This window comes from Rattus norvegicus, chromosome 8 (assembly GCF_021556685.1).
Source record: "Rattus norvegicus strain SHRSP/BbbUtx chromosome 8, alternate assembly SHRSP_T2T, whole genome shotgun sequence".
Classification (NCBI taxonomy): domain Eukaryota; kingdom Metazoa; phylum Chordata; class Mammalia; order Rodentia; family Muridae; genus Rattus; species Rattus norvegicus.
Window position 1 is genome coordinate 53,848,441 of NC_141541.1, and position 27,859 is coordinate 53,876,299.

A 27,859-nucleotide genomic window follows, 5' to 3' on the forward strand; every position below is an offset into this window, starting at 1 on the left:
TACCCCCAAATTTTTAATACCACACTGTGGCAAGAGTCACATTCTCCCTGGTTAATCTCTTTAGGGATCTGTGCATCTTTTTCTGCCCCTGTGCAAGGCAAAGTGGCTGGCCTGACAGGGTTTGCACGGGGATGCGGATGTTAATCAATGCTAATTCAGGAAACTGAGGCAGGAGGTTTGCATCAAAGTTGAAGCTAGCCTAGACCGCACAGTATGTTTGCAGGACCCTATATCCAAAAATAAATAAATAAACAAACAAACAAACAAATAAATAATGAAAGAAGGACTAGCAGATGAGAGGTATGTGATATTGGTTCCTTCTTGATCTGCCAGAGCTATGAAAATGCTTTCCCACCAGGGTCCTGCAGAGTGAACTCCATCTCGGCAGAGGGCATCCCAGACCCCTTTCAGCCCCGGAAGCTGGGCTGCCTGCCATGGGAAGACTACACTTCCCAGAGATCCCAGGGAAAAGCAAAAACCCTTTGGCTTTGACAGCCACCGCCACAAGCCTTTCCGTCTCCCCAGCCTGCCTAGGTGCTGGGAGCCGGGAGCTGGATTATGGTGGCCTGAGCAGCCGACGCAGCCGCAGGAGCTGGGAGTCCCTCACGCTGCAAAGTCCGCCTGGAAGACCCTGAAAGCTGCAGGCTCCGATAGCCATGCCCGCCCCTCCCAGCCCCACAAGGGGCCCGATCCCCCCGCTGAGGCTGGCGGTCGCCGTCCAGATGTAGCTGGGTCCCCCGGATCGCCATCGTCCTCTTCTCTCGTGCGCTACAGATTTCTCCTGCCCACTCTCCACCGCCGGGAGCAGGAACTGAGCGAGGGGCCTGCAGACTCTGCAGTCCTGATGCCCCCGAGGCCGCTCTCCTGAGAGAAGCCACCACCACCCAGACTTAGGGGCAGGCAAGAGGGACAGTCGCCAACCGGAGCCACAAGGCCCGGGCTCACCATGGCCCCGGCGCTGCGCTGGCTCCTGCTATGGGTGGGCTCGGGAATGCTGCCTGCCCAGGGAACCCATCTCGGTATCCGACTGCCCCTTCGCAGCGGCCTGGCAGGGCCACCCCTGGGCCTGAGGCTGCCCCGGGAGACGGACGAGGAACCTGAGGAGCCTGGCCGGAGAGGCAGCTTTGTGGAGATGGTGGACAACCTGAGGGGAAAGTCCGGCCAGGGCTACTATGTGGAGATGACCGTGGGCAGCCCCCCACAGACGGTAAGGTGGTCAGATCTAGTAGTCCTCTTTCATGTATGGTAGAGGGATGGCAGGGTAGGGATGAAGAAGGCCTCTAAGATGATTGTTTGGTAGGTGCTGCAGGATGGCCCTCTCCTATACCTCCAGGATAGGTTGGGAGTAGCCTTTCCCTTTCCCGCCCCCTTCACTGGCAACCAAGTCCTAGAACTGACTACCACCTCTCACTCCTGCTGCTCCATGCCCCCACCCCTAAGAAAGCACTTCAACGGTAGTGCATGACCCTGGGGGAAGGGCCAGGCACAGGGACACTGTTAACAGGTGTCTGTGGCCGGTGTCTCTCATATTCCATCTCCCAGCCTTCCCCTTCTCTGGTGGTTCTGGGGAATCTAAGATCCCCACGTTCATCTTCTTGAGAACCCAAGAATCCTGGCACCAGTTGGGTAAATCAGGTCCTTACCCCAAGTCTGGGCCGCCATAAGCCAACAAAGTAAGAGTCTTACTAACATCCATGTGGCCTCCAAGTCCCAACAGACTCTGACTTGAGTCCCTTCCTCCTCATTTATCCCTACCCCCGTTTTCTACACTCTAGCCCCTCCCCCACCCATGCCTCAGAACCGGGCCAGAAGGGAGCTGAACTGAGTCTGAGCACTGATAAGCCAAGGGGAGCCAGAACCCTCTTGCAAGGGTTCCGAGGCAGAGGGTCACACAGCCTTGGCGAAGGCACGTCTCACTGTCTTTCCCCATCTTTTCCAACAATCACTAAGGTACCAAAGGTGCCTGGTGGAGGTTGTGTCCTCTACCTGTGCTGACTGGGAGTGTGGGCTTGAGTCAGCTACCGTCCATGTGGGGTGGCTGGCTGACCTCTGAGTGCATCTGCCACCTCTGTGGGCAAGCCTGGGTACCGATGGCAGTGCGATTCTGCATATGCTTCTGCGTGTCACCTTGAATCTGATCCCGTGTATCTCTGTGAGCTCCCCTCAGAGGCTCCTCTCCAGTCTGTGTCCACAAAGCTTGTCCAGGGAGGCTGTGGAAAGGTGGGGGGGTGTTGGGCTCAGGGAGGTCAGTCACACTTCCTTTTTCTCAGGCGGTTGGATGTGGGAGAACCACAAACCCCTACTTTTTTGTTACTTGCTGGGTAACATGCCACTCAAGCTTGCTTTGGGAGCTCTGACGTCCTGGTCTCCCCGACTAACCCCTCCTCTTTCTATATACCGTAACTTCCCAGAAGTAGTATGGATGGAATCTAAGTGTGGCAGACAGGCCAGAGCTGGAGTTCAGGCCCAGCCAACAGAAGGCAAGATGTCAGGGAGGGGGACATGTGGAGACCTGGGACTCTAGTGACGTGCTGTGCAACTGCACAGATCTGTGATACAGGCAGCAAGGACTTTAGCGTCAGACAGGCCACAAATCTGGGGTCTGCCTGGCACCCCGAGCCTCCCCTTTCCCCAGCTGTGTGGCCTTAGGCGACTTATATAACTCTCATTGGCTAGTGCCATTTCTTTCAAACATGGGAAATGAGATCTCCTTTGCAAGATAACTGTGAGGATTAAATGAAACCAGCTAGGGGGAGATGCCTAGAAGCAATCCCTGGGTTAATGACCTCCAATAAATATTACCTTCTCCTTAACTGACGTAGCCACCTCTACCTGTTCTGTGCTATTCGTTGAAGCATAAAATCTGGACTGTATTGAGCACATTTAGAACTGGGGGACCAGTTGCCATACTTCCCTGGTCCCCTGAGAAGCAATGTAGGTGCCCCAGCCCAGCCCTTGGCAGAGAGTAGCTGTGGAAAGCTAGTCACTACCCTCCCCTCCCAGCTAGAGGCTAGAGCAGGGGGCTGGAGGTCACACTCCAGCCCTGGGAACCCTGAGTAGAGAAGCACTCTGTGGGTTGCACGTGGCTCTGATCCAGACCCTATTCCAGTCAGCCTCTGCTCTGTGGCTATTTTGTTCCTCTCCTCAGCAGCCTGTGAGAAGGATGAGCATTCATTCTTCTTACCTGGCGGGGCTATCAGAAGCAAGAAATGAGAGTGAGGACGGCAGAGTTCTGTGAACAGAAAAAGCCGGAATTTGGAGGGGTACTTCCCATGCCTGGGGGTCTAATCTACAAAGAGACGGAAGATATACCCCAGCACTAACGGCTTCTAAAAGGAAGTAAAACATGGGTACTCCTTTGATAAAACTGAGGGTCTGTAGATGATTCTCCTCTTTAGAACCTGTTAGACGTGTAAGTTCTCATGACCCCATCCTAGAGCCTGGGAGGCAGTGTCTGTGAGTCTTAAGGCTGAGAGGCACCATACAGGAGTACACAGAACGATGCTGAAGGCAGAGTTGACTCGAGGGACTTGATGGGGTAGGTGTGCATTGAGTGTGGTCCTGGAGGAAGGAAAGGAATGAGGGCCACCCTAGCCAGGACCTGGCACTTCTCCCAACATGCTGTAATGGCTTCTCACTTGCTCCCCACTCTGGCCCATAGATCATGAGAAACGAGAGACGAATGAGTTATGTGTTTGAGCTTAGGAGTGTGTTTGTTCAGGAGACAAGAGAAAGCCAGGTCAGTTGATATTACAGGTTTATGCTGAGACCAGATCAATTTAGGTAAATAAAACGGAGCCCAGATGTCGGAGAGCCTTAAATGTCAGCCTATATGGTTTGGACTTGAGCTCCGAGGGAGAAAATTGAGATCATTTGTACTGGGGAATGATATGAAGCACGTGCGCAGATGTCTGAATTTTAGGGAGAGTGGAATGGAGAGCTACGGGAGGCAGGCAGCACTTTCCAACTCAGGTGCAAGGTGCTGTGGAGACAGAGTGAGGCTGTGGTAAGAGGGAGAGAGAAAGGAGGCCAGGATGCAAGGAAGGTCACAAAATAGACAAGCAGGCTGGTGACATCATGTGAACGGTGGAGAGAAGGCCTCAGAAGTAACTTGGTGATTCTGACATGGCATAAGTTGAAACGGACTATTTGTGGAACAAGATAGAGGGCAGAATGGCCCGGTTTGGTATATACAGTTGTTTTTATTTTAATTCGGTGTGTATAATTTAGTTTGTTCTAGCTTATTTCTTTGGTTGCATCCCCCTCCCCACCCTACCCCTTGCCATGTAGCCCTGGCCAGACACAATTCATGAGCCTTCTGCCAAAGCCTTTAGAGTGGTGGGGATTAGAAGCTATGTTGTCACACCCAGCTTCTTCTTTTGTTCTGTCGGTTTGCTTGGTTTGAAACAGGACCACCCTGGCTGACCTGAACACATGTAGACAATGCTAGCCTCGAACTCCAAAAGATCCGCCTGCCTCTGCCTCCCTAGTGCTAGAATTAAGGCTGTGTGCCACCAAGCTGGGCGATTTCATTCTTTATTTATCCTTCCTTTCTGCAATCATGTCTATGTATGTACACACACACACACACACACACACACACACACACACACACACACACACACTCTACATTATCCACAGCTTTCAGAAGAAGGAACAAACTCTGAAAGTTAAATGCCTGGTCACGTGGTGTGTCAGTAAGCTGAGATGCTACCTTCCCCTTTGTTCTCCTACAATGCTGCTGTCTTGAATAGTCTGTTAGAGCATCCCTCTGCTGTGATGTGTCCCCAGCAATTGTGAGGTATGCTGTGACTATTTTGTTTCTTCCATCAAGCTTCGAGCTCTTGGGACTAGGGATGTAGCCCAGTGGTAGCACACTAGCCCAGCAAGCACATGGCCCCAGGTTCATTCCCTATTTATTTAGTGTATGTGTGTGCATATACTGCAACTGCCTGTGGAGGTTAGAAGACAATTTGGAGGACAACAGTTTTCCCCTTCTACCATGTGGACTCCAGGGACTGAACTCAAATAGCTTATCAGGTGTGGCTGTAACCACTGAGCCACCTCACCAGCTCAAAAGCTCATGTTCTGGTATATATATGACAGTCTCCAGCTCAGACATCTGCTGAGTGAGTGAATCCGTCAGCTACAGGATGTTTAAATAGAGCTGTTAACTGGGCCTGGTGACTCAGGTTTGGAATCTCAGCTCCTCAGGAGACTGAGGCAGCAGGATCACAAGTTCAAGACTTACCTGGGCTGCAGAGTAAGTTCAGGGGAGTTTGGGTAATTTGACAAGAGTTTAATAGTACTGCACCTGCTTGCACCCCTGGCCCCCAGATGTATGCACTCCTGGCTCCTCGGTGCTGAGATGAACAGGCATGAACCCTTAATTTCCCAGGTTTCCTATCCTGCCTCGTTTTCACTTAAAATGAAGTGGTACATCTCATTGCCATAGGACAAGCACCACTGACCTAACACTGAAGAATAATTTGTTAGGGAGGAAATTTGGTAACAGTCACTTCAGTATGATAAATATTTATTGAGCAACTGTTGTGTGCACAAGAGAAACAGTCCCAGCCTTTGGGGTGCTTACAATTTGGTATGAAACATGGATGAATAAACATGGTTGGTGTCCAAGAAGGATGAGTCCAGAAAACGGCACAGAGCGACGTGGCTGTTTCTGATAGGGCATAGGCTTGCTGCTCCACTCTATGAGGAGAGGTGCATGAGCTGTAGTGAGAAGTTGGGAGTTGTAAGGAAGCTGGGAGCCTTGTTCTGGAAGCAGCTGGCAGACCTCAATAAGAAGCCTATGAAAGAGGGGTGGTGGTGTCTAATTTTGGTGTCAGGAAAACAACTTTAACGTGGAGGAGGGCTTGGATAGGGTAGTGTGTGAGACAAGCATCTGTTAGACAAGGGCTTGACAAGGGAGGTGGCAGTGAGGGGAGAAAGGAGAGGTCTCAGGATGCTGGCAGTCACAGCTCTGTTCAACCAGTCCTGCTCTGTCCCTGTGAGTTAAGGGGTGAGAGAAAGGGCAAAGGAAGGTGTTGGTCCCTTCTTCCTAACCCCTCAGCTTGTTTGCATAGGTGAACAGCAGAGGGGCAAACTTTTAGCCAGGTGGTGGTGCACATGCCTTTGATCCTAGCACTTGGGAAGCAGAAGTAGGTGGATCTGTGAGTTCAAGGCCAGCCTATTCTACAGAGTGAGTTCCAGGATAGCCAGAGCTACACAGAGAAAGCTTTTAAAACCTAATATGATGTATCAAGTACCTCACACATTCGTTTTCTCCGTCCCCCCCCCTTTCTTTCTTTCCTTTTTTGGGATCTGGTAAGACAAGAGTATCCTAGAATTTATAGCCTAGGCTATCCTAGAACTCACTACACTACCAGGCTGACCTGGAATTGCAGTAATCTTCTTATCTCAGCTTCCTGGGATTGATTATAGGTGGGCCACTGTGCCTTGTTTCCACAGTTACTTTTATGGTTTAATGATATGGCCTAGGTATTAGCATGCTCATTTTGGTGATAAGAAAACCGGGGCTAGGAACGAGCTGAAAGTCAAGTCCTTATCTTTAGTTCCGAAGTACTAGCACTGGGTTAATTTCCATTTTTATCATCCTGAACGTGTTAACTGACTTGGAAATGAACCATCCTTATGGGTGAATCTGGCAACAACTGGCCACAGGCATCTGGACACTGGTGGGAGGTAGGACTCAGCTGATAGACTTGATAATCACCTCACAGAGTCAGCATATGATCTTGTTCCTCAGAGAGAATGGAAAGAAACGAGGATGGTGATGGAGGAAGAATATTAGGTAGAGACAGGGAAGGAAGAAAGCCATCAGAAATGGAGACCTTCCTGGTCTGGGCTACAGATAGCACCAGCTCTTCCTTTTGTTTCAAACCCTCCTCTGCCTTCCCAGCTAAAGAGAGATCGGTTCTTTTGGGAGAGGAGAGTGTTGAGCACGATGTCCTCTGACTGAGCATTTCTAGACAATTCTAGTAAAAAGCAAAGCAGAAAATTCTAATTGAAAATCCAAGAAGAGATCTCCCAGGGAAGCCCCCAGGAGAGTCTCTCTCTCTCTCTCTCTCTCTCTCTCTGCTGTAATCCATCTCAATGAGGTGACGGAGCAAAAGCCAGGCTATTTTTCTGGCCACAGAGAGAGGTTCTCCTGGAAGGAGAGCGCCAGAGGGTGGAAGGCATTCACTGATGTTGGTCCACTGTGTCCTCTGGTTCTTAGGTGTTCTGAGGTAGGATGCTAAATCATTAGTCTTGACAGCATTCTGACCCAGGGAGTAGAGGATCCTAGGCTATTCTCCCAGACTACATCCAGTGATTGGCCTCTCTGTTGCTCACTGTAACCCCACTGTGGTCAGGATGGCTGTTTTCTGCTGGGGTCTCCCCTCAGGATCAATGACCCCAGCGCTAATTCCTTTTCAGGGTCTGTGAAGATTTTGCCAGGGAACAGAGAAGGTGAACCCTAGCTTTCCCCAGTGGGTGAGCATGACTCAAGGACCAGCAGGAAATTGAGCTGATGCCAGAGAAGGATTCACTGTCTGACAGTGACAAGCATGTAGCTAATAGCTGTTCTAGGGAAGGGTTTTCCAAGTGGGTTCTACAGAGAATGAAGGGACAAAAGAAGCCTCCGGAGCCAGCACAAAGGTTGGGTACGTAGCTCTTGTAGTTAGCATGTATGGGGCCTTGGAGGAAATGGAATACCCTGGCCAAAGACAGAGGGATGTACTGGATAAGTTTGGTTTGGAGTGACCCAGCCCTTTAAGATCACTTAAAAATCTGGCCTGAGTTGGGGTGATGATGCTTGTTTCCAGGCACGAGCTACTGTCTGGAGAAAGAAGAAAGGAGAGGCTATACCTAGAGAAAGAAGTCTGAGGGCCTAGGATCAGCTGTGTTCAAAGTAGGAGGGAGCTGAACAGGAGGACACAGTTGCAGGGCAGCCTGAGGGAGGAGGGAGCTCTTGGCCTTCCTCCATTTCCCTCAGTTTCCTGCTGCTAACTCCAGGCTCCTTGTGCCCTTCCTCGTCCCTTCTCTCAGGGCATCTATTGAAGAGATCTGATGAATCTGATTTAGTGAGGGCTGAGACCAAGCAGGTCTGGAGCAACCTCAGCTGCCCCAAGAAGATTCAGGCTACGTGCGTGTGTGCGGTGGACTGCGGTTGTCCTGGTCACTTAGTCATCTGCTAAGGCCCTGAGTTTGAGAATAGTACTTGTCCTCTGCGGGAAATGAGAATCACTGTCAGTGTAAAAAGTCAGCCACGTATGGTGGCGCATACCTGTAATTCTTGTGGGTGGAGGCAGGAGGATTGCCATGAGTCTGAGGCCATTCTGTTCTAAGTTTGTCCTTTTTAGAGAGGAAGACCCTGTCCCAAAAAGTAAAATAAAGCCAAGTGGTGGTGGTGCAGGCCTTTAATCCCAGCACTTGGGAGGCAGAGGCAGGTGGATTTCTGTGAGTTCAAGGTTCATGATCAACAGCATGAGTTCCAGGACAGCCAGGATTATACATAGAAACCCTGTCTTGAAACACACACACACACACACACACACACACACACACACACACACACACACACACAGAGAGAGAGAGAGAGAGAGAGAGAGAACGAGAGAACGAGAGAACAAGAGAACGAGAGAACAAGAGAACGAGAGAACAAGAACGAGGAAGGAACAAACAAACAAACAAACAAACAAACAAACAAAGAAGAAAGATGTGAGCATCTGCCAGGGCCATGGTTGGCGACAGTAGATGCTCCATTCTAGCTCCTGGTCTGTGGAATAGGCAGGCTTGACTCAGTGATTGAGGTTTGAGGAGTGGTAGCCGGAGAAGCCAGGTGATGCTGAGGACCTGCGGGAAGAGGAGCTTCATCTTGCCAGACCCTTGAGAGACAGGATTTTGACCAGGGCTGGAAAGTTGAACGTGTGTTAGGCATACAGCAGGAGAAGATGCCAGCTAAGGGAAGGAGCTGTGTATCCACGCCCAGGCAAGGTCACTGTGCTCCTCAGCAAAGTCCCAAGAACCACACAGAGGAAGGAGAGAGTGACAAGAGAAGCTCCTTGGGAGTGACCAGGGGGGTCACAGGATTTCATTCGGATAAGTTGCCTAACACTGGGCAAGAAACCTCCAAAATTACTGTGACTTAAACTGCAAGTCATTTTTCAGGATTCTGTGGGTTGGCTTGAGGTCCTCCCGTTTGAACCTATTCGTGTGGCTACAGGCAGATGGCTGGCAAGTCAGCTAGAGGCTGAGTTGTCCCTACTTGCTAGGTTTGTGGCTGCACGACATCCTTGAGGCAAGACTGGGCTCACTGGTGGACCGCCATCCCTGTGTACAAGTGCCACCTCACTGGTCCCTCCCTGCCTTTGCTGATGTCCCACTGGCCAAGCCCAGAGTCACTGTGGAGGGGGAATCACACAGAGACCTGTGAATCACCAGAGTACCCATCTACCACATCCTCTCCAGATGGGAAGGAACATAAGGTCAAGAAGATAAAAGGCCATACTTAAGGGCTGGTTAGAGCCGGTGGAGGCTGGTATTGGCTTTGTGCCTGTTTGTAAGATGGCCACGTTGCTCTCACTCTCTGGGTCTGTTTCTTTCTCTTCAGAATGGAAGAAAGCCCCTTCCTCCCCCTTTACACCCGAGGCTTGTTCTTGCTTAACCCCCAGCTCTGAGGTACATACTGAAGAAAACAGATGTCTTCTCTGGAAGACATGGACAGAGAACTCTGCCCTAGAGGCTTGCAAAGACTGCAGAGCCTGGGATAGGCTGCAAGGAAAGTTTGTGGGGCGAGGAAGGTTTGTTTTATTCTTGCTGGGGACAGAACCTGGGCCCTTGTGCACACCAGGTGCAAGCGCTCTACCCTGAACTAACCACTAGCCTACATTGAAGATTCTTAATAATCTAGTATTGTTCAAAAGTAAAAAGCACACCCTCTGTCCAGGGTAGAGGCTCTGGAAGGCCCCTTTCATCCAGAAGATTCTGAGCTATCCTTGTCTGTGGAGGTTACGCCCTGTAGGATTGAGGGAACCCAGAGCCTCTTAAACTTGCTAGCCTCACACTTACTGCATCTGCTAAGATCTGCTGCTGAGCACAGCAGAGCGAATCTGGGCAGGTGTGCCTCTCCCAGTGGGACTTGTTAGCCCTTCCCTAGAAGCTGCCTTCTCTCAGAGGCCCCAAGGAGCACATTTGTTTGTTAAGTGATTGGCACTGACCTAGTCCTGACCCCAAGTTAAATCTCCTGGGCATGGGACTCCTAGGTCTCCCTAGGCCAGGGGACAAGGAGAAGGCTACCATACAGTTGGTCTGCACCAAGCCTCTCCTGTCAAGACAAGAGAAACTAAGTAAAGAAAGGAAGACAGATCATAAAACTAACTAGCTATTGGGAGCCTCTGAGGGACTTTCTCCCCTACCCGTTTTTTTCAAGAAACATCTATTGTTTTTTAAAAAAAAAAAAAAAAAAACTTGAAAAACCAGTTTTTCAAGAAACACCTATTGTCAGGCACTAGGATACTAAACTAAGGCTATCCTGAGGATTTAAAGTTCTTAGACACAGGGAAGGTGAGAGTCAGAGAGGCAGATGGTAAGGGAGTTGGTTACAGTTAAGCCAATGGACCCTGGTCTTCCTCCCCAGGGAGGAAGTTTATGCTGAGGCTTAAAGATGAAGAAGTAAGACACAGAATCAAGAAGAGGAAGGGCCAGGCAGAGCCAGTGGCCAGTGCCACTCTGGGGGAAGGACCCAGGGCAGGCAGAAGCAAGTGATATGTGGTGGGGTTTGGAGACTTGCCTAAGGCTGAGCGTGCAAGCAGGGCAGGTTGGAAAATGCCCGGAAGGAAGTGTGCAAGCCAAAAGTTTTAAAAGTAATCTTAGGAGGGCAACTCGGTCACATTTGACCTTGGGAAGGTTACTCAGGCCACAGTACAGAAGACAGAATGGTGGGGTCAAAGGCAGACATGTCAAGATAGTGGAGACTGGGGGCTGCACAGATGGGTCAGGGGTTTCAGAGCACATTGCTGCTCTTGCAGAGAAGGTTCAGCTCCAAGCACCCACACGGTGGCTCACAACCATCCGTAACTCCAGTTCCAGGGGATCTGACAACCTATTCTGACCTCCTCATCCTCCTGTACACACATAGTAGACATATGTGCACACGTATATGTGATATATATCATGTGTGAGATATGTGTGTGAGGGGTGGGAAGAGAGTTGAGGTTGAGAAGGCCTGGATACCCCCATGGTATGATGATGCTAACTGGGCCAAGGGGTGGTAGAGGAGATGGGAAGAAATAGACACACACTCTTTCAAGGATGGTGACTGGACGGGACTAAGGGACCACTAGGGAGATATGAAGAAGTCCATTAAAGAGTCTCTGAGCTTGTTGCCTTACAGGACATATTGGAGAGTGCCTCCCCTTACTAGTACAGAGAATACTAAAGAGGACCAACCAGGTAGAAGTTGGCTTTGGGCATCCCTACTTGGATGTGCCTATGGGAAAGTGTACTGGGAAAGACGGCAAAGCCACACTGGGAGTAAGAGCCTGTGAGGGGGGCAAGAGAGGACCCTAGAGGTGACATGGAAGTGATGGGAAAGATCTCTCATGTATTCATCCCTGTGAAATCATCAGGAACTGTAGTAAGGGCTGTTTGATAGTGGCAGGATGAAGGCAAAGCCAGTTTTAGAATGGCTTGAGAAAGAGTAGGAGGTGAAGAAATGAAGACAGCTTGGCTGAGAGCTTAGCTTGTGAAGAGAGGGTAGCTGGAGGCGGGTGTGAGAATCAGGAGGGTTTGTGTTGTTTTTAATGAAGAAATTCAGCATTTGTAAAGGCCAGTAGGAAAGTGGTGTTGGGATGGAGGAGCGGGAGCCCATGTAGCATGATGGTTGAATTAGCTTGAGGGGAAAAGGGATCATGTCTAGAATGGGTGCCTGGAAAAGGAGCCAGGGGGGAATTGTCTCCCCAGCCCAGATAAAAGCTGGGGCTGGAGCCAGGAGGAAGGACGAGTGGCTGGGGCAGCCTCAGGCCCAGGAAGGCTAGAGTAAGACTGGAGTGGGCTCTGGGCCCAGGAGATAGGAGGCTTCTGCAACTATTTCCTCCACTAACTGCCTTGTTTGGCAGTGAGAGTCCTGGGTGGCTCAGCTCCTGCCCCAGGCCTGCATCAAGCTGAAAGGGAGAGGCTGCCAAGAGCTGCCCAGGGGGCTCAGTTAGAAATGTTGAAAGACAGTCCCAGAAATCACTTCTCAGCAGCAGGACCACATGCATAGGAGGAACAGCCAGACATTGCTGCGGAGGGAGTCTCAACATTTTCCTGTTTTGTTGTGGAGAGGGAGAGGCAAAAGGAATTGGAGTCTGGGGCCCTGGAATAGGACATCTTGGGGTGGGGGTAGGGGCACAGGAGTGAGGAAGGCTGTTCTTTCATGGACTTAGTCCTGTTTGTCTGAGAGAGCCCTTCCTTGGAGGAAAGGGTAAGGCTAGAGGGCAAACAAGGATCAGCACCTTGTGGTAGAGAAGGGAGAGTAGAGAGGGGAGACAGGAAAAAGCCTTGGACAATGGGGTCCCTGGGTAGAGGCTCCAGTCTAGTGTAAAGCTGCCAATCTGCCCCATTTGGCCTTTACACAGATCCCAAGTAGTCCTTCCCATGGACCGGTTACAGGGACTGTGTCAGGAGGGGACCCATTTCTGGTGCTAGGAGCTAAGCCCTAAAGGTACAGAAAGGGGTCCTGGTAAGGGGGTGAAGCCTTTTAACCATTAACCCAGCTGGTTGCAATCGGACATGTGGAGCCTCCCAGCTCTATTGATTCTTCTAAAAGCACAGCCACTGTTAACTGGTGGCTGCCCAGAAACCAGGGAGAGGCACAGGAGTAGAGAGAGGTAGGGAGAAGGGGGGCAGGGAGGAAAAAAACGGGAACTCAGCCAGGAGCAGGAACTGGAGAGGAGGAGGTCTGAGCAGCATCCAAGGGTTAGCCACCAGTGATGAGGAGTCTTTGGGGTGATCCGAAAACCCAAGCAGGCATTGGAAGCAGCCAGCACAGCCCATAGGCACTGCTTGGAGGAGCCTGGAGGAGCTGGGGAAGGCCCTGGCAGACAGGACAAAACAAGCTCAGGAGCATGGTGACCTTCTCAAGGTGACTAGGTCAGAGCTTTGCTGATTTCACCAAGATAGAAAGGGAAGGCCCTGAGGCCACTGGAAAAGCTAAGGTGCAGGGCTTTGGAGGTCAGAGATTCTGTGACAGACTGCTGTTTTTCCCAGAGGACAGAGCCCTACCTTTTCCCTGCTCCTCCAATACAGCAGAAACATAACAGTCTGGTGTGGCTGAGGGCTGAGGGCGGTGGGCGGGCAGGCTGGGTCAGGCCATCAGAGCCTGACTGGACCTGGCCTGCTGTGCACTCTGCCTTAAGGCAGTGACTAGTTTACAAAGCTAATTCACTTGTGAGGTAGCTAAATGGGAAGGTGAGGAACCCTCAGACTAAAATTTGCTTCTAGAGAAGATAAGGTTGAAGGATGCTTGTGTAGTAAAGAAATGGCTGCTACAACTTGGATCTAAAAACCAAAGCAGTGTTTCAGTGTGATACTAGTAGGTAACTGGGGTACACTCTAGGATGAAATGTTAGAACTCTGGCTCCTGGGGTACACTCTAGGAGGAGATATTAGAACTGTGGCTCTTGGGGTACACTCTAGGAGATATTAGAACTCTGGCTCTTGGGGTACACTCTAGGAGGAGATATTAGAACTGTGGCTCTTGGGGTACACTCTAGGAGGAGATATTAGAACTCTGGCTCCTGGGGTACACTCTAGGAGGAGATATTAGAACTCTGGCTCCTGGGGTACACTCTAGGAGGAGATATTAGAACTCTGGCTCCTGGGGTACACTCTAGGAGGAGATATTAGAACTCTGGCTCCTGGGGTACACTCTAGGAGGAGATATTAGAACTCTGGCTCCTGGGGTACACTCTAGGAGGAGATATTAGAACTCTGGCTCCTTCCTCTTCCTTTGCTTCTTGGCTGCCGTGACAGGTCTCCTTAGTCACATGATGTACTATGTTGACACATACCAAAGCAGTGTGGCCTAGTGACCCTAGACTGAAACATCTGAAACCCTGAGCTGTGTAGTAGAGGTGAGAAGGAAGGGGCAGTCACACGGTGGCACACAATGGCATGTGTGGAACCTCAGCACCCTGGAGGTAGGGACAAAATAAAGGGTCAAAGTCATTCTCAGTTTCAACGTGAGCTCAAGAGCCATCCTGGGTGTCAAGAGACCCTGCCTTCAAAAAGAAAGAAAGAGAGAGAGAGAGAGAGAGAGAGAGAGAGAGAGAGAGAGAGAGAGACTTTCCTCTTAAGTTGCTTTGGGCATGTGTCACCATGGTGGAAGCTAAGTGACAGTGGAAAGTGACTGCAGTAAGGAAAGCTGAAATAGGGGTGGTCTGCACATGCGTAAACTTCATGACTCTTCACAGGATGCGTACATTGGCATGATTTTCAGGCAGGGGTTTTGGCTTTGTAATATCAAAAGGTTGCCTACTGGACATATTTGCAAGTCCGGGGTCAGAGGCTTCAACCGGTTTGACCTAGAAGGTATCTCCAAGTTTGAAAAATAATTTAAAAACAACAATGAACAAAACCCTGGACAACACTTACAAAGGTGCGCAACCAAATAGAAGAGGCTGTCAATCTTTTTTTTTTTTTTTTTTTGGCATTACTAGTTAAGCAACCTCTAAGATCAGTGCTGAGCACAGATAACTGAAAGCAAACGAAGAAACAATTTATTTCTTTTCTTCACGAGTTTTAATGTTCTCTTTGGTTTTTATAATTTAAGGAGAACGGTCCAATCCTCTTTCAAAAGAATACTGTTCATTTCAGTAAGAGGAGTCAGGGACATGTTTGCAGAGCTGCACTACAAGGAACACAGACACAGCCATCTGTTCACCCTTAGCCATGGGACTCCTGGACTTCCTTCTGATGGCAGCACACATAAGCTTAAGGAAGTCCGAGAAGAAGCCACATTATGGGGCACGGAGTCCCACACACACCTGGGTAAACAATGTGCCCCTGCCCCGACCCCGCACATCTTTTCTTGCCAGCCCGATGGAGTGGATCAGCAGACACCTCTTGGTGGCAGCGAGAAGTTGTGACGATCAGGTGACAGGAAACACTAGCATGACACAGACAGATGCAAGTGCAGTCTCTGAGGCTCAGGAGGACCCTCAGAGTCCATCTGCGGCCTGGGCTCCAGCGCTGTCAGCCTGGCTGCTCTTATTCCAGGGACAGGTCCAGTACGACCAGAGGCTGGTGGGTCTGGAGCCGTCTGTCTACAATGTCTTTTCTTTCCCCTTTCTCTGACAGCTCAACATCCTGGTGGACACGGGCAGTAGTAATTTTGCAGTGGGGGCTGCCCCACACCCTTTCCTGCATCGATACTACCAAAGGCAGCTGTAAGTCCTGGGGACAGGTGGGAGAGGGCCCAAGAACAAGAGCCTTCCTCTTACTGGAGGAGTGGGGGGGTGTGAGGTGGGGACAAAAGGAGGCAGCTGGGGCCAGGAAGAGAGACTTAGTGTGGGAAAGGGTGGCTTGAGGGGCAGACATGAAGCACTTCCGCCCCAAGGCTCCCAGAAAACAGGAACCCTCTCATTCTGTCTATACAGACAGGTGGTAGGGCCAACCCATTGTCCTAGCTACAGTTTAGAAGGCTGAACAGGTGGTCTTTCACCATGTTCTCACCTGGGGGCCAATCTGGGTAGTTACACATGATAAGTAAGGAGGAGGAACTGGGCATGATGGTATGTATAGCAATAATCCCAGCATTTGGAGGGCTGTGGAGACCAGTGTAGGCTATATAGAACTCTCAAAGAGCCAAAAAATGGGAGCTGGGGAGATGGCTCAGTGACTAAGAACTTACTATAAAAGCAAGGAAACTGAGTTCAAGTTCTAGTACCTACCCAAAGCCTGCCGTGGCTTGTTCGCCTGTGACCCCAGCATTGGCAGGCTAAGACAGGCAGATCTAGCTTCCTGGCCAGCATAGCTCAAACTTCAGGCTTAGCGAGAGACCCTGTCTCAAAAAATAAAATGGAGGAAGAGCGATTAACCTCGGGCCTCTGCCTGCACATCTGTGCACTATTCCACGCACGACAAAAAACTTACTCTTCAGTTTTAAAAAGCCAGAAAATAAGAGGGAAAGAGTCTTTCATAGCCCCCACTCAATTGTCTCCTGGTACCAGTATATGTGCCACCAGCTAGGTTTGGCTTGGTAGTGGGAGGTGGGCTAGAATGGGCTATTATGTAGGAGATGGTGAGGAGTATTGTGAAAGACTGGTTATAAAGCAGAATGAGGATGTGGTGAGGAGACATCTAGTGCTTGCATGGCATGTCTGTGTGAAGACAGGAGGAACATGTGGCCTCCATATAGTACAGGCTTACATCCTAACCTTTGACTCGTGGGAAAGTACAGACTGCTGCCCTGTTTCCTTTTTCCCTAAGAACACAGTTGGGGAAGGAGTGTGGGTAAGATCAGTGCAAGGATAACTGTTACAAGTTTGCACACAGTGCCATCCCTGCCCAGCCCTGGGTAGTTACATGAGAAAGAGAAAAGGTAAAGGTATTCATCCCACAGCAGTTGAGTGCGATTCCTCTTGTGCATTCTAACAGCTGCCTACTCTGCTGGGATATTTGTGTGTATTTTCTATAGAGGTTGTTCCATGGCTTCCACAGTCACCCTGCCTAGTTCTTTCTCCACCACTCAGTTGGTACCACTGGGCCCCAAGGCAGCAAGAGTGTCTGTCAATGGCTCCTTTTCTCTGGGAGCGTGATGGAACTGGGGTGGGGGAGGACATGTCCAATAGCTGTCTTTGCAGCAGTCACAGACACAATGTACAAAGCCCATCTTGTTCTTTGGCCTGAGCTTCAGGTCCAACAATATAAACTATGGGGACAGGAGAGCAAGCCCCGGCTACAGCTGATCTCTGCAGACATGCTTTACATGCTGTTCTGGGTGCTAAGTGTAGGGCTGTACAGCTCAGCAGATTCTAGAACGCCGTAAGGAGTGCATTTGGGAATTTATTTGATGACGCGCATCTATTGTTATACTTTGCTTCCTTTTTATAGGTCCAGTACATACCGAGACCTCCGAAAGTCTGTGTATGTGCCCTACACCCAGGGCAAGTGGGAGGGGGAACTGGGCACTGACCTGGTGAGCATCCCTCATGGCCCCAACGTCACTGTGCGTGCCAACATTGCTGCCATCACTGAATCGGACAAGTTCTTCATCAATGGTTCCAACTGGGAGGGCATCCTAGGGCTGGCCTATGCTGAGATTGCCAGGGTGAGAGGACCAAGCCTGCTGCCTGCATGTTGCTCACTGCATGCTATACAAGGAAGGAGTCAGGAGAGAGAAGGGGAAGGATGGACTGAAAAGAGTAAACACGGGGCTGGAGAGATGGCTCAGTGAGTGTAGTGCTTACCCAGCAGTCTTGAGTTTAATCCTCAAAACTAACATTTTCAAAACTGCTGTTGTGGTACTATATACTTATAATCCCAGTTCTGGGAGGGCAGGGTCAAGTAAATCCTGGAGCTTCCTGGCCATTAAGCCTAGCTTACTAGCTAAGTTTCCAGCCAGTGAGAGACCCTGCCTTAGAAACCAAGGCAGGATGCAGCTAGTTCAGCAGTTAAGAGCCCTTGCTGCTCTTCCAAGGGGCCCAGGTTTGGTTCCTAGCACCTATATGTCAGCCCCACAACTTCCAGGGGACCCAATGCCCTCTTTTGGTCTCTGGAGGCACCAAAAACGATGCATGGTGCACAGGCATAGAGGCAGGCAAAACACCCATAATCATAAAACCAAACTAAAATTTTCTTTTTGAGACAGGGTTTCTCTATTTAGCCCTTGGCTGTCCTGGAATCCACTCTGTAGACCAGGCTGGCTTTGAATTTAGACATCCACCTGCCTCTGCCTCTGCCTCCCAGGTGCTGGGATTAAAGGCATGTGCCACTACTGCCCAGCATAAAAACAAAATAAGTTTTAAAATAAAACAAGTTAGGGCTGGAGAGATGGCTTGTGGGTTAAGAACCCTTGTCAAAGTGCACTGATTCCTGCACAGGCCTCTCACCTACACACCCATGCCGCATGGGCCAGTGCACACATAGGAAATATTCTGAAAGGTACACAGATTCTCAAGAACAATATCCAAGGTTGTCCTTTGGTTTCCAAATGTGTGTTGTACACAGACACATGCATGACATGTGCACACAATATAAGAAGAGGAGTAGCTATGATATGTACAGGAGGAGGCTGTCCCCAAATCTGAAACAAATGAATCATGTGGGGATGGGTGGAAGGTGCTATGGCCTTGGAGCACTGGCCTCTGCACTGCAGTATCTTACCCATGCTCACCAGATCTCAGTGTCTCCTTGGTCTCTCCTGAGGAACCTCCCCAAGCTTTGGCTTGAGTTCAGGCAGGAAGCCGACCTCTGTCTACTGAGGCCCCTGTATGAGGATTTCTTCCTGTGTTTTTCTGCCACAGCCTGACGACTCCTTGGAGCCCTTTTTTGACTCCCTGGTGAAGCAGACCCACATTCCGAACATCTTTTCCCTGCAGCTCTGTGGCGCTGGCTTCCCCCTCAACCAGACTGAGGCACTGGCCTCGGTGGGAGGGAGCATGGTGAGTAGACTCAGAGGGCCATGTGCCCTCTCCCTCATGGCGGAATCAAGAAGCACCTTGATAGCCCCAATCCTTACTTCCCCCTTTCCCTTTTCCAGTCGTTTCTTCACTATTTTTCTTGAAAGGAGTTGAGTCACTCAAGGAAGGGATCAGAAACAATTGGGTACATTTCAAAGAAAATGAAAATTAGACCTGTAGATTACTGTCTGAGTCTGAGAACAGGTAAGTAAGGAGTCTGTCTGGAGCTTTGACTGACCCAGAACTCACTATAGACCAGGCTGGCCTCAGATCTGCAGCATTCCTTCCTTCCATTTTCCAAGTGTACACCAGCAGACTCAGTTCAAACCCATTTATTGATTAGGACAGGACAGTAATGAGTGGTTCTCCAACAGGCAAAGACAAAACGATATGAAAGCAGCATAGAATTTGTTCATTCCACGTTTATTGTACTGGCTTAGGTTTAAATAACTTCCTGTCAAGGATTATAGATTTTGATACAAATAATCTGATGTGTTTCTTCTGAACACATTTAAGAAACTAAACATTACCATGCATGGGGCATGATGGAAGATTAGAGAGAATCTTGACACCCCAAGAAATGGCTGATCTTATCATTTGGTTTTGGGTAACCTGCTCTCCTGTGCTAGGACATAGTGTCTGTCTCTTTTTCTTTTAGATCATTGGTGGTATCGACCATTCCCTATACACTGGCAGTCTCTGGTACACACCCATCCGGCGGGAGTGGTATTATGAAGTGATCATTGTACGTGTAGAAATCAATGGTCAAGATCTGAAAATGGACTGCAAGGAGGTAATAAACTGGAAGGGGACCCAGTGAGAGTAAGAGGTTAATCCCAGTGTGAGAGAACCATGAGGGTGGAGGAGAGGGTGGAGGCACAGGACCTGGGCTGAGGTTAGGGCTGTGCCAAGGCAGAAAGTTGGCAATCACACAGCACTCCCTAAGGTGAAGGGCAGGGCCTGCAGAGCCATCACAGAACCTGAGCATAGAGCTTAAGTACAGTAATGAAAACACAGAAGAGTTCCCTTCTGGACTCTAGTCGCTACCTCTGGCGGCTCCGGGCAAGGCTTCTGCGAGGACCTGACTGAGTCCTGCTGTTACTAAGTGCCTTTGGGCTCCTCGCTGCAGTGCCAGACTCCTCATCTACAAAGCAGAGGTAAGGATACACACACTTTTTCAGAGACTGTGAAGGTCGAAGCTGATGTACGAAGTGTTAGTTCTTATGCTTGGCACACCCCAAATGCCAATATTTGGGGTCTCTTTCCCTAGGTTTTTTTTATACTTATTAGGGTGAGGATAGGGCATGTGCCACAGCTTGTGTGTGGAGGTCAGAGGACAATTTTCAATTAGTGAGTCTCCCTGGGGTTGAACTCAGATCATACTTGGTAGCAGGTGCCCTTACCTGCTATCTCATCAGCCCCCATTTCAGGCTTTTTTGAGGCAGGGTCTCATGTAGCCCACACTGGCCTCAGACTTGCTTGAACTCCTGGTCCTCCTCTCTGACTCTCAAGTGCTCTATGGGCATATTCCACCATGCAGTCTCAGAGGTCAAGCCCAGGCTCTATGCCTGCCGAGCCACCCTTCTGTCCATCACGATGCATGGTGTATGAGAACGACGACGTAAAGGTACTAGAGGTACAAACACCACACAAGGCACCTCTGTTTCAGATTGGAGAGCACCTACCCACACAAGGTAATGAATGAAGTTAGTACTTACCAAGTGCCTGGGATCTGCCAGGACCTACTTAGTACTTTCAGCCTTTTGATTTGTTTAATCCTTATGATAACCTTTGAGGTAGGCATTGTTACTACCTTCAATTCAGAATAAAACAGGTACACAGAGGTTAAGTAAGCAACGTGCCCAAGGAGGCACACAAATACGTTCAAAATGGAAACGCTAAGATGCCAACCTCCGTAGGATGCTTAGCTGTCAGTCACCTCTCCCAACTCCTCCCCTTTCTCTCCTCAGTACAACTATGACAAGAGCATCGTGGACAGTGGCACCACCAACCTTCGTTTGCCCAAGAAAGTATTTGAAGCTGCAGTCAAGTCCATCAAGGCAGCCTCCTCGGTCAGTGGACTCAGGGCGGGTGAAACAGAGTCAGAGTCAGTGACCGTCACGGGCCTCAGCAAGCACCAAAGATCGTAGATCCTTCCCGTCAGCGTTTGCACACTGCTGTCTGTTGACTTGGCCGATACATTTTCTTTTTCTTTTTTGAGACAGGGTCATGAATGTAGCCCAGGTTAGCTTTGAACTTGACAACTTCATGCCTCAGCCTTCCAAATTCTGGGACTATAGGCAGTGTGAGCTGCCACATCCAGTCACCCTAGCACAACTTTATGAGCCCAGTGACCCACTTTCTTCTACTGATCCTTAGACTTCAGTTTACCTTGGCCACTTTGGAAAATTCCCTGGAAAAGCAAACAGTGGTAACTGTCCCTGCAATTCTGAACATAAGAGAAAAGATGGTGGGGCAGGCCGATTCTTCACAGTTCTCTCTTGTCAACAGACGGAGAAGTTCCCGGATGGCTTTTGGCTAGGGGAGCAGCTGGTGTGCTGGCAAGCAGGCACGACCCCTTGGAACATTTTCCCAGTCATTTCACTTTACCTCATGGGTGAAGTCACCAATCAGTCCTTCCGCATCACCATCCTTCCTCAGGTATGTCCCCAAGCTGAGGCAGCGGAGTGCCAAGAAGCAGACAAAGTATGTAAAGAGACATGGCTACTACAACTTGAAAGACAAATGAATGTGTGCTGATAAAGGGGTTGCGGAAAAGTCAACATCTCAGGGCTTGAGGAAGAGCAAAGTGTAGGTGACTAAAAGGCAGAGAAAGGCAGGACAGAATAAGACATGCTCTCATCCTGTGATTGTTTCCCCCAGCAATACCTACGGCCAGTGGAAGATGTGGCCACGTCCCAAGACGACTGTTACAAGTTCGCCGTCTCACAGTCATCCACAGGCACCGTTATGGGAGCGGTCATCATGGAAGGCTTCTATGTGGTCTTTGATCGAGCCCGAAAGCGAATTGGCTTTGCTGTCAGCGCTTGCCATGGTGAGGAGGGTGTGGGGTCAGTCTGCTCATGTCTTGCTGCCAGCAGCTAATTCCCAGATCTGTCTGTTCAAGAGGTAGTAGCCTCTGGCTAATCCACCATGTGTGAAAGGTAGGGCTAAGGCTTGCTCTGGTGAACATGCCTGATGGGGAAAACAATACTGGAAACTGATAGCAGCTAGAGCTTCACAGGCACTTGGAAATACTAGCTGTAAGGGAGGCTGGCTGCCTACAGTAAGGCTGAATGCTTCTGCAGAAAACTGCCAGGGCTCTGTGGTTGGATTTTCATGAGGATGGGTAAGTCTGCTGTGTGTGTAAGGGGCTAGATTTTGGTCAACTCAGAACTGTTGGCTTTGATAACACTTCTACTGGATTTAAAAATGGCAAAGCCTTACAGTTCCCAAGGTCCTGGAGGGAGAAACATCCTTTCTCAGTACTAGTTTCCTTGCCCACTGTTCACTCTGTCCAAGATGGACTGTGCACTGCCTCCCTTGGGTGGGTTCTAAGGGTCCCTGTCAGGAAGCTCTTTCAATTGTATAACCCACACTACTCTGACAGTAAGAGGTACCAGTTCATCTCTACCCTTTCTCCAGTGCACGATGAGTTCAGGACGGCGGCAGTGGAAGGTCCGTTTGTCACGGCAGACATGGAAGACTGTGGCTACAACATTCCACAGACAGATGAGTCAACACTTATGACCATAGCCTATGTCATGGCTGCCATCTGCGCCCTCTTCATGTTGCCACTCTGCCTCATGGTATGTCAGTGGCGCTGCCTACGCTGCCTGCGCCATCAGCATGATGACTTTGCTGATGACATCTCCCTGCTGAAATAAGGAGGCCAGTGGGCAGATGACAGAGATCCCCCTGGACCACATCTGGGTGGTTCCCTTTGGTCACGTGAGTTGGAGATATGGATGGTACCTGTGGCCAGAGCACCTCAGGACCCTCACCAACCTGCCGAATGCTTCTGCCTTGACAGAAAAGAGACAGCTGGCAAGCTGGATTACAGGGCTTGCAAGGCCTGTAGGAAACAGGAGGGAGAAAGCAGCATTCTGGTGGCAGGATACCCTTAGGCACCACAAACTTGAGTTGGAAATGTTGCTGCTTAAGCTTCAGCCCTGACCCTCTGCCCAGCATCCTTTAGAGTCTCCAACCCCGAGTATTCTTTCCGTCCTTCCAGAAGTACCGGTGTCATACTCAGGCTACCCGGCATGTGTCCCTATGGTACCCTGGCAGAGAAAGGGCCAATCTCATTTCCCTGCTGGCCAAAGTCAGCAGAAGAAAATGCAGTTTGCCAGTTGCTTTAGTGATAGGGACTGCAGACTCAAGCCTACACTGGTACAAAGACTGAGTCTTGAGATAAGCCAAAACCTATGCGATGCGAATGTTTGTACTCCTGGGGGCAGTCAAGATGAGGAGAGACAGGACAGACACAGGAAGGAGAAAGTAGCAAAGCTAGGAAAGGCAGAGCTATAATCACTTTCTCCACATCTCCAAGACAGATGCCCATCTGGATTAAGAGAGGTAGCATTCCCCAACATGTCTTGTGGATGTAGTCTGAACCGAAATGAAATGGAGAAAAGGGCTTATTAGCCAAAGAGATCTTTTTAACACTCTTAAAGGAACAGTGCTCATGAGAAAAGTCCCACTGGACACATGAATCCCTATCTTGTTAATTCCACCTGTCTCTCCCTGCTTCTACATGCTAGGTGGCACCAAAATGTCCCAACCCCAATGTCTTAGATGCCCTATGGGACAACAGTTAGAATATTGTAGGGCTGAGGATTGTCTTCCCAGCATAGGTTCACTCCAACCAAGGTGCTAAAAGGAACAGACAGGAAAGTTCTCCTATCTGATCCACAAAGGCAGAACCCTCAAGATTCATTCAGCAGGGTTAGGGCTGATGCATTTGCCTCTGCCTAGATTTTGTCTTTATTTTATCTCTTTTTGCCCAATGGTACAAAATGGTAAGATCTTTATGGAATACTGAGTGGGTTCATTACTCTCTTGCCCTCTTCAATGGCCCCTCTATTTATCTGGCTAAGGAGACATCACACATTGGCTAGTATTAAACAACGAATGTAAGATAGGGGGCTTTCTTGGTTCTATGTCATTGCCTTCAGTATCAAGGCTGCCTGGAGAAAGGATGGCAGCCTTGGGGCTTCCTTACTTCCTTCTCCTTTCCCAATAGAGCAGTCTTTCTGTCCTGCTCTCTGCTGCCCCTCCCAATAGTACATGTACCCAGGCTGGTTCTTGGGCCAGGTAGTGGGGGCCACACTCCTCTTCCCTGTCAGTTCTAATACAACAGACATGAAGCCAGTGTTAGCAGGAAGAGCCGAGTTTTCCTGGGATGACCACTGCATCCTATCCTAGTATGCTCTACACTGCTTTCAGGTAGGGGACCTGCCAAGCATGGAATAGCTGGTGGGGAGACACTAGCAGGGCCTCTGGAGTTGCTGGCCCCAGCCAGCCGCCCACAAGCCATAAACCAATAAAATAAGAATCCTGCGTGCAGTTTTTCAGCTGGGTCCTCTTCATTGCCCTTGCACTGGTGCTGCTCTGGCTGACAAGGAATACCCCACACCCACAGACTGCTGGGAAGATGGAGACTGTCTGCTTCCAGCTCAGAACTACAGTGTAAATAAGCTTCCAGGATCACTACCATGAAAACGCCACATTCTGCTTTACAAATTCTACCCACGTTGGGAAAAACTGGCTTTTTCCCATCTCTTTCCAGGGCAAAAAAACCTCAACCTAGTTGTTATTTACCCTAGTAACTGGTGTTCTTTTTTTTTTTTTTTAGGGGGGAAATTTGCATTTATTTTTCTTTTGATGGTTAACTCCTTTGTATTGTAAAATTATGAACTCTGATATGTAAAACAGAAAAAAATCTTGACAACAGCTTCTTGCTTGTAAAAATATGTATTATACAGCTCTATTTTCAAAGTCTCCTGAAAAAATGACTGCTTATCTCCACATTGTATGTGGGGCTTTGCCACTGGTCTGCATGGACTGAGGCCCAGTGGGCAGAGGTGATGGAAACAGGCACGGCAGACTCAGTGTTTTTCTCACTGCTTCTCTGCAAGGATAGAGCCACAGTGACAAGGCTCCAACTGCAAGGGCCCACTCTCCAAAATGCTGCCTTCCTAGGGTTTGCTCTGAGAGACAGTTTGACCCCAACTCATTCCTGCTTTTTTTCCTCTCTACTCTATTGGCTTCAAAGTTATTTGTTTGTTTGTTTATTTATTTATTTATTTGAAAAGAAGTTATTTTTTTTCTTACTTTCTTTTTTCTTTCTTTTCTTCCTTTTCTTTTTTTTCTTTTTTTGAGGCAGCATTTCATGTAGATCAGGCTAGCCTTGAACTTGTAGCAACCTTCCTGCCTTTGCCTCCTGAATGCTGGGATTATAGGTGTATGCCACCACTCCTCGACAGAAACCATATATATGTGTGTGTGAATGTGTGTGTGTCCATAGGGGAAGGGGCCAGGAGAATGAGATATGTAGCCCAGGCTAGCCTCTTGTACATCCACCTGCCAAATGCCATGATTACAGGTTTGTGCCACTATGTTTAACTAAACACATTCTTTATGCTCACTTTCAATTTACAGTTTTCAGGGGACACTGTGAGGTACTATACAGCTAGTGCTGGATGCTGCACAGTTGAGGGGAAAGAACAATCTTAAGATTACAAGACAAAACGAATCACCTACATGAAAAGAACAAAGGAAGCAGACTTCCATTTTGCCACCTTTTTCTGTTCAAGTAGTACCAAACTGGAGACAAGAAGGCAAAAGTACTTCATTAACCAAAGAACAGAGGTCACTTGACCTCTAAAAAGTTTAGGACTCAGGCTGTTCCATTCCCTCTTAAAGATGCCAAGATAACCCTGGGAAGTCCAGTCCCCTAAACATGCCTGTCAGTCAGCCTGTGCAAATAACGCAAGAGGAGAGAATTCATCCATGAGCTCATAGGCAATGAAGAAAAACCAAAGGAGAGTTAGTTAGCTTAGAAAGGAGAGCTGCTATCCTAATACAAACTGCTAGCTTCAAGAAGCATTCCCAGTCCCAAAATGGGAAAACATCAATTGCCGGTAACATAATGTTGCCCTTCCCTCAGATGCAATTTTTTTCTCAATTAACACTTGTTTAATTCTGAAAAAGAAGGTAATTAAAGCCATTTCCTATAGGAGTAAAGATAAAGATTGGAAAAGAATCAAGGTTCTCAGAGCCACAGCTGTCTCGGACATGAAGACCAGAAGTACTCAATAAGCGGAGGTGGAGAACCATCTCACTCCGATGGGAACCCACAGAGCATGGCTATAACTGTACCACCTCCCTTCATCTCACTGTCTCACTGTAGCCTAGACAGGAAATGTGTCCTCCATAGCTTTCTTGGTTGACAAATGAAGTCCAACATCCCATGATTATTCTGCCAGTTATTTTGCACAAACATCTCACCCCAGTGCCTGTGTGGAGCTCATCCAAGGTGAAACCAAACCACTTGGTAGTGAACCAACTGCCTTAACCTTTGGGGAAGGGGACTGCTAGATCAGGAGACCAGAGGAATGGGAAGGTTAAGCACTTTGCAAGCCTGGCTGGTCAGTGCTTAGTGGAGGCTAAACTAGTCGCAACAAGGGGATGGTGGCTCAGCCCAGGGGGGAAATCTGTGAATTGTGCTTTTCTATCCAGAAAGTAGACAGAAGATGGTGGGAGAAATGGAACCTGATTTTGTTGTTCTTGGACTGTAGATTTTACTGACGTAAAACAGAATATCCTGTATACCTGATATCAATGTATAAATAATGAGCATTAACACAGTAAAATGTTCAATGAAGAATCAAACTATCAGAGTTACATTTCTTCCCCCTCAACCAGTATCATTTTATCTACTGGAGTAGAGTGGCTAAAATAACACCAAGGCTTTGGAGGCCCCTGCAAGGCCAGGCGTCTGGATGCACAGCAGGTGAGCACCAGATTGCAAATCTGCATACATGAGCCTTATAAAAATGGACTAGGGGCTGGGCCAAACCAAAGCAGGATGGCCTTAGCACAACAGCAGCTTCCTAGATGTTTAGACAACAGCCCTAATGCAGGGATCATGATTTCAAGGCCAAGTTAAAGATCATATATCCCTACAGTCTGCATCCTCACAAAAGCCTGCAAGATGAGGGGGGGAGGGGTGCTTCTGCATTATATACATACTTTCATTACGAACATCTGAATACAGACTTTCTATACACACATTACCTATATAATAAAAATGTACACGGCATGAGTATATGTCACTGTATAAATATATAGAGTTTTAGAAATCTTGAACCCGCGCTTCCTGTTCACATCCGTTTCTCCTCTTCTTCCTCCCCAGGCGGGTCCATCATTTAAGAGTTGGACAAAAGGGACAAGTGTCATTTGTGTTGGTCTGAGCCCAGAATTTGATACACTGAAAAGAAAGAGACAGACCTCAGACTTGGCTGGGAAAACAAAGTAAGGTTAGCAGAGAGTACCCTTAAAGATCATAAGACCTAACCTCAAAAGTTCTCACAGGGACCAAATGGACTAGCAGGGCTATTTCATTGGTCTCTCTGAGTGTTATAAGTTATATGCACTTGTTAGTATGAAAAAGTGTTAGTGCATGTGCATATGTGCACGGAGGCCTGAGGTTAACACAGGTGTCTTTATTTTAGAAAAATATTTACTCAATGTATGAGTGTGTGCCCTCAGGGCTTTTCTTATCAAGAATGTAAATGTCGGGCTAGAGATGTAGCTCTGAGTGCTTGCCTAGTGTGCAGCTGGATCCACAGCACCACATAATCCAGGTGTGGCGACACACACCTATAAACTTAGCACATGGGAGGTGGGGCAAGAGGATCAGAAGTTCAAGGTTAAAAAAGTTCAAGGTGAGTCTTACCTACATAAGGAGTTGAAAGAATTTAATTGTTAACCCAGTTTCTACTTGGAAAAATAAAATGAACGAAATAAAATGGTTAAGAAGGAGTCACCTGCTGCTGCAGGGGCTACTGTGAGTCTGTGAAGACAGCAGGCCTTCAGACTATTCCGGTAGTGCCCTTACTAATCTCCTATTCAGGCCCTATCACTCCTCCCAGCTCAAGCAGGCAGATCCAAGAAAATAAGCTGTCAGT

At 48.9% G+C, this 27,859-nt stretch overlaps 2 protein-coding genes across 37 annotated transcripts in view; one reads left to right on the forward strand and one right to left on the reverse strand.

Moving 5' to 3' along the window:
* The first annotated feature begins 519 nt into the window (after positions 1–519).
* Positions 520–22,777, forward strand: Bace1 (beta-secretase 1). Its single transcript, NM_019204.2, is given in 9 exon segments — positions 520–1,207; positions 15,343–15,431; positions 17,098–17,314; positions 18,510–18,647; positions 19,324–19,458; positions 20,636–20,737; positions 21,177–21,326; positions 21,549–21,720; positions 22,311–22,777. Coding segments are annotated over 9 exon segments (1,506 nt in total). The 5' UTR covers positions 520–946; the 3' UTR covers positions 22,553–22,777.
* Rnf214 (ring finger protein 214) overlaps positions 19,068–27,859 on the reverse strand; it is a 40,804-nt gene continuing 32,012 nt past the window's right edge. For 28 of the 36 annotated variants that reach the window (XM_087562724.1, XM_087562719.1, XM_087562736.1 and 25 more), the window contains one exon: positions 19,068–27,159. In XM_087562724.1, coding sequence (XP_087418850.1) covers positions 27,094–27,159 — 66 coding nt within the window. In that variant the 3' untranslated portion in view covers positions 19,068–27,093. 36 annotated transcript variants of the gene reach the window in all.